General features: G+C 38.3%; 1 protein-coding gene across 1 annotated transcript; it reads left to right on the plus strand.

Moving 5' to 3' along the window:
* The first annotated feature begins 474 nt into the window (after positions 1-474).
* On the plus strand, positions 475-9247 carry LOC149817418 (PHD finger protein ALFIN-LIKE 3-like). Its single transcript, XM_089986701.1, has 5 exons — positions 475-955; positions 1064-1096; positions 1272-1500; positions 8549-8684; positions 8788-9247. The coding sequence occupies exons 1-5, from the start codon at positions 856-858 to the stop codon at positions 9055-9057; spliced, it is 768 nt and encodes a 255-aa protein (XP_089842827.1). The 5' UTR covers positions 475-855; the 3' UTR covers positions 9058-9247.
* Positions 9248-11664: the final 2417 nt, after the last annotated feature.

Raw genomic sequence — 11664 nt, forward strand, 5'->3', positions numbered from 1 at the left:
TCAAAAGTTAAGTAATATTAGTATTAGATCAAAAGCCAGGTATTTATAGTTTTTTTAAAAATAATAGTCACGGTATAAATGTAAAAATATATGAACTATGCAATGGGGTTGTTTAAACATCGGCGAGATATATATATATATATATATATATATATATATATATATATATATATATATATAGAGAGAGAGAGAGAGAGAGAGAGAGAGAGAGAGAGCACAAAAATAAGTAAAAAAGGAGGCATTACATTGTATGGTAAATATTGTTAGTTAACAGGATAAGTAAAACAAGGCTTTCTTATTAGCAATCTAACTACCAAGCCACACTACTCGAGAGAGATGGAAGGAGAGCGAGGACTCCTGACCCATATCATAGACACACGTACGCCTGGTGGGTGAGGCTATGTTGACCGTGCAAAGGGAGCGTTTGAGCCCTCCCTCTGCCCCGAAAAGGCCACGCGCACCGCTAGCCGAGGCGTAGGCGTTCCACTGCAAAGTCTCCCATGACCCCATCTCTCTCTCTCTCTCCCCTTTCCTTCTCTCTACTGTCTCTCTGTTTGCCCTCACCCATGCTAACGGCGGCTCTTTCCTCCTCCACGATCTAATCGAACGCTTTCTGGCTCTCTTTGTCCCCCTTCCCTTTCCTTCTTACTCACATAGTATTGGGAAACCTAACCACCAAATGAGGGCGATGACTAAACCGTCGGAATTGTAGTTGCAAAGGAGAGGGAACGTCGCTTTTCTCTATTCCCCACATTTCATTCTTGGTCCCAGTCTTCTCTCTCTCTCTCTCTCTCGGTCGGAGTTTTAGGGCATAGGGCGGGGCGTGGGGTTGGGGTTTGGGGTTTGGGGTAGGGCATGGAAGGAGGGTCGGGCCATTACAACCCTCGCAGCGTCGAGGAGGTCTTTAAGGATTTCAGGGGTCGACGTGCCGGAATGATTAAGGCTCTTACCACCGGTACTCTGTGTGTGTGTGTGTGTGTGTGTGTGTGTGTGTGTGTGTGTGTGTGTGTGTGTGTGTGTGTGTGGTGTCTTCTTAACAACTGATCGGTGGTTCTGTGTGCAGAGGTCGACAAGTTTTACCAGCAATGTGATCCAGGTGAACCTTTCTTGTTCCGTCCAAGGATTCTTAGCCTTTTGGTTCCGCCTGCTCTCTTCGTCCCATCTTCCCTAGTTTAACGTCTCTTTGTTCTTGTTCGCTTTTGAGGCTGGCTTAATCTGAAGTTTACTCCATGTCTGTGTGGTTGATGATGCTTTTTCTCCTTCTCCTGCAGAGAAAGAGAACCTGTGCCTCTATGGATTCCCGAATGAGTCTTGGGAAGTCAATCTCCCCGCAGAGGAGGTTCCTCCCGAACTCCCTGAGCCAGCTCTCGGAATCAACTTTGCTAGGGACGGTATGCAAGAGAAGGATTGGTTGTCGCTCGTGGCCGTTCATAGTGATGCTTGGCTGCTTGCTGTTGCTTTCTACTTTGGCGCACGCTTCGGCTTTGACAAGAACGATAGGTGAACTTCTTTAGGTTACTCTGCATGTTATATTTGAAAGCGTACTACTTCTTTTCCTCATCAGTAGGATGTGCGACTCTATCCATTTTATGATAATTATTGTTTTCCGCTATTATCAGTTGATATATCATTCATTCATGCGTGTGGTTCTATAATTCCTTCTGTCGTGGACGTTTCCTTTCACTTGTTTTTCCATATGCTATATCATCTAATATGAAGTCATAGCTGGTCATCGAGAGATTGGATGCATCTTAGCAATTGTTCTTCTGTATGTTACGTTTCTCTTCAAGTGCAATCATCGGTTTTCTTTCTTGGATATTATTTCAGTAGCTTCCGTGTTACCGATTCAGGATGCCCTTTAGGTCTGCAATCTTGTTATTATCTCTTGTCGCTTGCCTTTGCAGAGCTGAAGCATGAACTGTCCCTATAAGTACCGGTGGATGAATTGGATATTTCTCTGACTTAGTATGATAATGGTCCGCTGATATGCTTATTTTATGTATGCTCTATCCCTATTTCTTCTGCCTACAACTTCTGCTACAAGACATTCAACTGACTTTGCCAAGCAGGGCAGTGACGTAAGATATAAAAAAGAGGAACCCCAACTCGGACGTGCTATGTTGAGGAAGTTGCTTAATACCAATGATGTTTGTTTCTTTCCCTGTGCTTCTTAACGTTTTCAATAAAACCTTATCGTAGAAGTATTTTAACAATGTTTTCAGTAATAGTAGGGAATGCTATTTGAATCGTTCCTTTTTTATCCAATGCCAAGAACCTACAATTATTTCTCGTAATGCAAACACCTGGTTTGATCATCTATAGGACAAGCAACCCCCTCACTCTCCGCAACTGAAACCTGTATCTAGTCATGGTTGTGTGGCATCCTCTTATGGTTGTGTGGCAATCTGCTTAGAAGAGAAAGAAGAGAGGGAAGGCCTAAAAGAGGCAACGGAGGAAGGGTGCTGCTTTTCTTTGGAGACAGTCATCTCCCCTCTCCTCCATCTTAGTGACCTTCGGAAAGTTATTCTGGTATCCATCAGTTGGACAAGTCATGTGCAAATGGGTTATGGGAAGAAATGAAAGAGGTTGAAGGGAAGCACCTTGGACGAAGAGAGCTAAAAGTTGGAGAAAGAGTAAAGAGCAAAAAAAAAAAACAAATAAAAATGGATTCTATTAATGACAAGGACTGGGTTCTGGACTTATATCTATGCAGCTTTGGATTTAGAATGTTTTTGTTTGTCTTTTGTTTTCCCAAGTGGTAGATGAGTTTTTGGGTTAAGGGCCTGGTGACCTTGGTCATACCCTCACACCTTTTCTTTTGGGATAGACAATGTGGGGATATCTGCCTTTGCAGTTCTAAACCAGCAACCTTTGGCTAAGATGGAACTACATTTATGTTTATGTTGTTTTTGTCTTTGAAATAATAGATTTTTAGATTCAAATCCATGGTCTTTAGCTAAGATGAAACTGTTTGCTTTTCTTACATTTAGAATCTAAAATGTTCTCTAATCTTTTCTTTGTAAATACCTTTTTTTTTAAACTGAAAAGGTTTTCATTTGGTTAGCCATGATTTGTGATTCAATGTGACAATGACCTGTGCAAACATATTATCTTTATTGTATTATGTGAATACTTGTGTCAGAGGAAAGATAGGAAACACCTTGTGTACTTGTCAACCTAAATATAAGTATTTATCCTTTTTCTATTCACTTGCCCTCTCCTTTGAGAGCATGCAAGGTACAGAATTGTATCTTTTGTGCTTTTCTCCTTAAAAATGGAGCTACAGCTTCTTGTTATCGTAGATGTTGCATGCTTATGCAAATAATTTGATTCCGATTTCTTGTACATGAATTTTTTCTGTGCTTCTCCCTGATTTCTTTTTTTTTTCATTTAGCCATGAGTGGCTTGTCCTCCATTCTTGCATGCCTTGTAATTTTTTGGTTGTGTGAGTATGCAGTCCCAATGTTTCCTTGTTATTTTACACCCTTTTTTTTGTTTCTGTGTTAAGCTTTTTATCATTTTGTTGCACATGGTAAAATCATATCATTCAGAATACCTTGGATGTTTTCATTTGTTGGTGCAATATGCAAGCCAGTTGTTTCTCCTGTTCTTGCTATGTATTTTCTGGACTTTGTCTTCTATTTCATTAATATTTTTCTGGTAAATGATTCTTTTATTTTTGAAAAGTTAATTGTTTTTTACTGGCATGGTGGTCTTTACTGGAGGACTTTTTCAGAGCCACTTATAGAATCATGAAATTTTCTTCAGGCCATCACTGCAGTTCTTGCCCAGTATTAAGTAGCTTTGTTTTGAGTTATGTTTAATATTAGGCTTTTAACATACCATGAAGCAGCAAAACTAATAGAATTTCTTTTAAGGGAGGGGATTCTTAATTGAATATATGAGATTCATTCACCTAAGATTTGAATTTTCAAATTACAGTAGCATTATTCAGCAAATATAGTGATGCAGGTCTTGAAATGCACACACTTTCAATTTATAAGTTCATTAAAAAAAATGAGGGAAAGTTCCTACTTTTAACTTTCATGTCCTAATTTATAGGCTTAAGTTTATGATTTTTCGAAATAAATGATTACATGTAAACAATTGCTTATCTTAAGTCATGATTTTTATATTAAATAATGTCACATAGACACCAACATCGGTGCAAAACATGACATGGACATGCACATGCACACACACACACATATGATGTTCAAGTATGCATATTCAAAATTGACCATCTAAAGCAATGCAAAAATGTATTTCATCTTGAAAATGTAAATTCTTGAAGAATTCTAGGCCATTTAATAAACATCAAAAGGTAAATCCATGATATATGTTATCAGTAACATTTAAAAAGAAAAACACGGGTAGCTACAAAATAAAGGATCAAAGATCATTGAAGTTAAGGTACCTAGCCAGGTTTGACTTTGTCCACCAAGTGTTATGGCATCTTCACATTTACCCAGGTTTGTTGTGTTATGTAATGGTTGATATATGAAATTCACCAATGTGTCCATGTGTCACAGATTCAAATTTACCAAAAACATGATTTTCTTTGGTTTGTCAAACATACCCTGAAAATGTCCAATGTTTTTTTCTTATTTAGGAAAAAGACTTTATCAGTGCAATACTCCAATAATGTACATTGAGATTGTTTTATCTGTGTTCCATTTTGGTACTTTTGTTCTATCTGTGATTAATCCGACCAGAAATTTCATCTCTATTTCAAATAAGCTCTTTGATTCTTATTGAAAAAACCTTTGTTTGGCAAGACCCCAGCTAGATAATATAGGTATGTGCTCTGGAATATGGACTATGATGAAGAATAGCAATATGTGAGCTTGGTTTGGCAGCCTGTTTAGTGATTTAAGTAAGCGCATTGCAGTCCATTTGAGAAATACTACACAAAGAGGAGGGATAAGGCAAGCAATTTCTGAAAAAATTGTTCAGTGGGAGAAAGACATATAAAGCAAGTTTATCGTTTGGAAGAAACGTTTCTCACACTACTCAATAAGCATAACCATACCATATAACTACCTTTATAATTATTTAAGCCATTAAACTTGGGCCTTATATTTTCTCATCAATGTGTGCATACTTCTTTTGCAATCATTTGGCTCCCTTGTATTTGTTCATTTTGGTAGTCTCAACTCAATAGAGAGACTGAAGCTTAAGCATTTGCATGGTACTATGACGAGTACAAAATTTGGTCCACTACAGTTATATATTATTGCATACAAAGTTACAAACATGTAAAACAGGTGTATGATCCTCAATGCCAATGTTTATGAATGACAACAACCAATATACCTCTCTATGAATATTAGCAACTAATTGAAATCCTATGAACTATTCTTTAGTGAGTATTCTTAGTTGTGAAGCTATTGATTTTACCTAAATAAAACCTGCGCTAGATGATATGAAAATGATTGTTGACATAATACCTGTGAATGTTATACAAACTTAACTAATTTTATTGCTAAAAAGGAAACAATGGCTCAAAGTTCTTCCACCACTGCAATTTGGTGATTGGTTCCATCAAAAGTAATAATTTAAATATATAAATATTTTAAATGTTCTCTTTCTCTCTCCGGTTCTTTTTGCGTTATTCTTACCTTATAGATGTGTTCGGCATTGTCGATTGACTAGGAATTGACACCCGGATCATGTGTTTTCGATGAAAAAGTGATATTTAGAGCCTTGAACATTTACAAAGATATTGGACCGTTGATTTTTGAGACCTTATAAAAACCCACCCATGTGTCTGAATCAAACTCTCCAAGAGCTAATTCCTATAAAATCAAGTATGTAGATCACATCTGTATGGTCAGAATTTAAAAACAAAACGATAGAAGGCCAAAAAACCCATTTAGCATGTGGGAGTAGGTTATCTTGGAGCTCTCTCTCTCTCTACTTGTCTGTATGCATTTATCTATGTAGATGTGTGTATTCATTCTCATGTACACACGTGCTCTCATCTGTAGTTATCTATCAAGTGTTCTATGCAGTTTTTGTGGAGGATCACTTCATGCAGAAAACTCCATTCTTTATTAATCCCGTCATTTTCTCCACTTTACGTCCCTGCACACCAAACGCTAACTGAGAGTCTCTTGCCCTTTCCACTATCTCCTCCATCACCCCTCCTCTCATACATTATATTGTGGTAGGCTGAAATGTGTACAATATGATGAAGGGAGAAAGAGTGGAGAAATGACTATTGAAAGATCTATTCTTACAGAGGTGAGCAAATGTTAAACCATATGGAGTCATTTGTCTGTCTTCATTTTTGTAAATTGAAATTGTTTTCTGCAAAGGCCATATGTGTGCATTAAAAACAGGATCCACTTTCTTTGCAGAAAGTGGCTTCCAAATCCACACCACTCTTCCCAAAATCTATGGAGGTGGTTTGCTCATCATTTCTGCGGAAGAAGGTTTCATCTTTATTCCATGTGGACTTCCTTTTGCATGTGGGAAGCATCCCCTCAGTGTTAATGATTCTCAGACCAATTGTGTGAAAATCGGTGGGAGATATCATTAATGATTCTCCTTCTTCAAGTAAGGTAGTGTCCAAGTTGGCTCCAAAAGAAATCATGGATATCTAATGGATTAATTAGTAAGTGATGCATCAAATAATATGATGTTAATGCAGAGGGATGCTATTGACTGAATTGCTGATGGTGATTAGTGGGGAGTAGTGAATGGAGATGGCTGCCATGGTGTAATTAGAGATGGTGCTGGGTGGTAACAGGGGTGGTGGTGGATAGAAATAGTGACCGTTGTGGATGAGATGAGAATTGTGAACTTGTTTCACTGTGGAGGATAGATCCTACCCATTTTCTAGATTTGCTTGTTATAACCAATGTTGTCAGTATCAGCCTGAATTGCCCGACATGTATTGTATCAGCAAAAAATCGATATGGAACAGGCCTGATTTGTCTAATTTTCAGATAAATAAAAAAATATCTTAAATCACTTTGTTAATATTTTAAATTATTATTTTAATATTTTTTGACACTTGTCATTCTCAATTTAAAATTTGGGTGATACAGATCGATTCAGCTCCAAATCAGTATCGCCCGATTCACCTGAATTGTTTGGAAATCGATTCAGAGCCCAAGGCGATACTGACAACATTGGTTATGACATCCATGTCTGAATATGCTTGCAGTGTTAGAATGCATCCTCAAAGCTTATTTCATGCCAAAACCAAAAGGACTTTTCTTATTTAAGTCCTTTGGTTGGAGCACTGTTTGAAAGTTGACATTAGTTGGATCATATAGAGTTGCAATGAAATCTAGATTCTGTTGTATGTTCATCTCTGTTGTTTTACATTCAACATTGAGATCTCTGTGTGGCACCTTGTCACTCTTCTCCCTTATTTATCTTTTTTCTTTTTTATTGCCAGTGGCAAGTTTATTTGATGGTAAATTTATAGCTGTTATTGGGAAACTGAATTGAGATGGATGTTTACCAATCAAATACTTGGTTGTGCCTCTCCATAAAGAATGTTTCTTTGTCTATCATAAGAACTCAAAAAACATGTGCAAAAACCCCACAACTTAGGCCAGAAGATATCTGTCACTAGGTATCAGTTCTCTTGATACCACTACATCTTGTTGCTTACATCCTCTATTTCTAATGAATTTGAAGAGCAATCTTTTGGAACATAGCTAATGATAGTAGCAGATGCCATCTAGTTGAACAGGTAGGAGGTGATTAGGCGGTCTCATATTCATGGTCTGGGTATTATAACTGGCACATCAAAGTAGGCGTGACTTGTAAATTAGTGGTGGGCTTTGGGTTATGATAGAAAATAAAGGTGTGGCGGTATGTACGACTAGAGAAGAAGAAGAGGATGCAATGCCGAACTTCAATCTGTCTTTGCAGGACATGTCTCAGTTTGTTCTGAACATCATGGATGAGCATTCAATTGCATTGACTTGAGGGTCACCGAGTTGCTTGATTCTTGAGCATGAATATCATCTTAAGCACAATTTTTCGAACAACAATTCTAAAACATGGAACAATGAGAACAATGAATCTAAGTTGAAAATTGAAATATATGTAATCAATGACATTTAAAAAAAATGCACACAAGTAAATAAAAAGTAAACAATTAAGACCATAAGAAGAAACAGATAAAGTTAACAACATAGTGTTGACAGTGTTCAGCACATTATTGACTGTTTTCATGAAGTGGCATGGTGTATCCTGTGTCGTATCAATATGGGACACATACCAAGTCTGTGCAGCTTATTAGTGCTAAGTGAAGTGTCGGTGTGATCTATCTTATTAGTGCTCTTTTTCTTACCAATCCAGCTAAAGTTATGCACAATCATGTCACTACATATTTTGCTCTGTGATCATGTACGGTTGAAACTTGTTCTTCCGTGGAAGAATGGGAAGAGAACTTTCTTTTTCTGGTCCATGTGTCAAGTGCATTCCACTTGTTGTTACACACTCTTTGTGCCGGATCATGGAATTCGAGAATTTATTTTGATGTCCTATCTGTTTCATTTCGTGACTTGGTATGGATTTGCAGGAAGAGGCTCTTCAACATGATGAATGATCTCCCAACGATATTTGAGGTTGTGACAGGAGTTTCTAAAAAGCAAGCCAGAGAGAAGTCAACCATCACCACCAACAGCAGCATCAAGAGCAAGTCCAGCGTAAAGATGGTGACCACATTTTGCTTTTGACTCTGAAAAAATAAAAAATCCTGGTTATTGTTTTTGTTGACGGTTGATTTAACATTGATTCCCCACTTGTCCTCTTTCCCAGCAATCACGGCAATCAGAATCTCAGACAAAATGGACAAAGGCACCTCCACCAAAGGATGATGATGAGAGTGGTGATGAAGAGGAAGATGAGCATGGTGATGCGCTTTGTGGGGCATGTGGCGAAAACTATGCATCTGACGAGTTCTGGATCTGTTGTGATATATGCGAAAGATGGTTCCATGGAAAGTGTGTTAAGATAACCCCAGCAAGAGCTGAACATATCAAGCAGTACAAGTGCCCGGCATGCAGCAACAAGCGGGCGAGAGTCTAGAAGGCGGGGCAGGATCGGACACATTCAGAACCCTTTTTGAACAAATGAGCTGGTTTCTGATATGGGGATGTGTGGGACTTGTTTAGTTCACATTCTTCAGATTTGTTGGTTTTTGTTGACTGCTAAACTAGGATGCGTTCTTTGTGATGATTTTCTTCTCTTTTATTTGTGTTCCGTTTCCAGTGCCCAAGTTTTGCGTTGAAGCTTCTCTTCCCAAATTCTATTTTTTAGTTACTTCCAGTCGCATGATTTCCATGTCGTTTCACGTGCAGCCTGATAGTCTTGGCCAATTACCAAATTTAGGTAGGATACATTGTAAAGTATCTTAGTTCATTTCAAACAAAGTAATCCTCTCTCTCTGGTGGAAGACCATGGTTCGAAACCCCCTGTGCGCTGAATGTCTTTTTGTACAAAAAGAATGATTTTTATTTTGGAAAAAGGGTAAAACAGTGGAGCTGGTAACTCCCTATCTTAAAGCCTATTTCCCACAAAAATGTGGTTTCCCCTTTTTCAAGAAGTTAAAGGAATCCCACCAAAATGGGGTGTATGGGTACCATTAAATAAAAAAAAAATTGAAAGTTAGAGAGATGTTAGCTAAAGGAAAAAAGGGTGTTTTTGAAAATGTAATCGCCCACAAAAAATCGTGGGATATGGTGGAGGTTTGAGTTTTGAAAATTAAAAACTTCCCTAAGTAGGTGGAGTTAAAATAGGGCTCAAGAGAGAAACGTGCAGCCCACTATTGACGTCTCTCTCTCTCTCTCTCTGGTGATCGGCTGCCATTGCTGAACGGTGTAGCTACTTCTCCTTGCAACGGCGTGCAACTCTTTCGCGAAGAAGAAACGTCGCCTCGTTCGCTTGAATCTTCAACAAGAGGTAAGGAGTATTACTTTTGTATGTAAGTGTTCGATGTCCCGTAGCACAACCCTGTCGAATCTACTGTGTTTGCATCATTTGCGGGTGTGGGTGTTGGGGTCTCGAGGCCCGCCCATTTAGGGGCTGAACCTTCTAATTGCCGAGATGGTTATACCAAAAGTTTAGCCAATGGATTTCGCCATGGCAGACGCAAGGCCACCATGACATTTTCTTTTGAGCAAGCACGCAGTCTAGTGCTGGGCTGTGAACCACTACTATGATGTTCATGGTGGAGATATGATGGGTATTTTGCTTCAAAAAAATTTATTGGATTCTAAGTCCAACACTCAGCCGAATACCCAAACGTATTACACGCCTTTGGTCATTCGATGAAGTATGTGTTTTGGCCATTGGACGTTGTCAACCTGTTACTACTCAAGTTGTCTTACTGTGTCGTGGCTGGAACTCTGGAACTAACGTTGGGAATATGCTGTGTGACTTTATATAAATTCTGAATTGCTGTTATTTCATAATGTCTTCAGAAATTTGGATAGGACGTTAGATTTTTATTGTTGTTGTATGTTCAGAAATGTTGGAAAAATGATGTTAGCCCTTTTGAGTATGGTAGCTATAATGCCAGCAAGGAAAGAAAAATATATGTCACACTAGATTGTGGTTTGAATTAACATCTGAAGCATTGTTCAACACCCTTCATTAAAGATGGGTTGACACACGTTCATAGTGCATGCCTTGTACATTAAGAAAAAAACAATGAGCTGTGTGCTGTAGAACTAGTTTGACGGATCATACACATCTTTGTTCGTTTAAGTCATAGGGATTGTAGATGTTGATGACTAAATCCAGATGTATTTGACAAAAAAAAAACTAATTTCAAACAATTGAACTGGCAAGATCAATATAAAATAAATTTTACAGAGTATCATTTGATTTGAGCTATATTGACTGCTAATAATGAGAGAGTAGTGTGAGCTCCTAGTTTGCTTGAACCGTTTGTCGATTGCTTAGTTCTGAGAGCTTCTTAATGCCAATTATCTCTCTCTATGTCAAAGGATCAGGCTTGCCATTCCATATAAACTGGTATCATGTTGGCAACAATATGATATTGCACGCTTTTTCACTATCATGTTGACTGGTATCATGTGGGTGACAACTTCAGAATGTTTGTGTTGGTAACAACATTATTTAATGTACCAGTTTTCCCCACAAATGAGTTTTTTGTCTAGCAAGGTTTCTTCAATTTTCTTGTCATCTAGCCAATCTATTTAGTAGAAAATGTATTGTTTTGACCCCAGTCTCGTTCCTATTACACTGGTGACCGCGGATCTGGCCGACCCTATTGGTTGACCTACTCCCGGCCTAGTGAGTGGATCCGGACCCAATGAAGGTTGCCAAATTCTAGCTTAGCCTCCACGGCAGGGGCTGTGGGTGTTGCGGGCCCAGAATGATCTTCACGTCTAGAACAATGGTGGAAGTACAGCCAATACAATATATATATATATATATATATATATATATATATATATATATATATATATATATATATATAAAGCAAAACCATGTGCCACATGGATGACATCGTTTGTGGGTACGAATGCGTACGCCATAGCTCGGGAAAAAGATATTTATTATGTGGACTCCAAGTCGAGCCATGTTCTGATAAATGCTACTTTGATGGTGCTTATGACACTTTGACTCTATAATGCATACAAAGGTAGAAACCCTGAGTCGGGTTCG

Source organism: Nuphar pumila, chromosome 14, assembly GCF_984573655.1.
Source record: "Nuphar pumila chromosome 14, dmNupPumi1.hap1.1, whole genome shotgun sequence".
NCBI lineage: Eukaryota > Viridiplantae > Streptophyta > Magnoliopsida > Nymphaeales > Nymphaeaceae > Nuphar > Nuphar pumila.

Excerpts from the sequence above, each read along its gene's own strand:
- LOC149817418 (XM_089986701.1), top strand. The coding sequence starts at position 856 with ATGGAAGGAGGGTCGGGCCATTACAACCCTCGCAGCGTCGAGGAGGTC. Across the intron at positions 1,097-1,271 it reads TTACCAGCAATGTGATCCAG|AGAAAGAGAACCTGTGCCTC; the intron begins GTGAACCTTTCT and ends CTTCTCCTGCAG. Across the intron at positions 1,501-8,548 it reads GGCTTTGACAAGAACGATAG|GAAGAGGCTCTTCAACATGA; the intron begins GTGAACTTCTTT and ends ATGGATTTGCAG.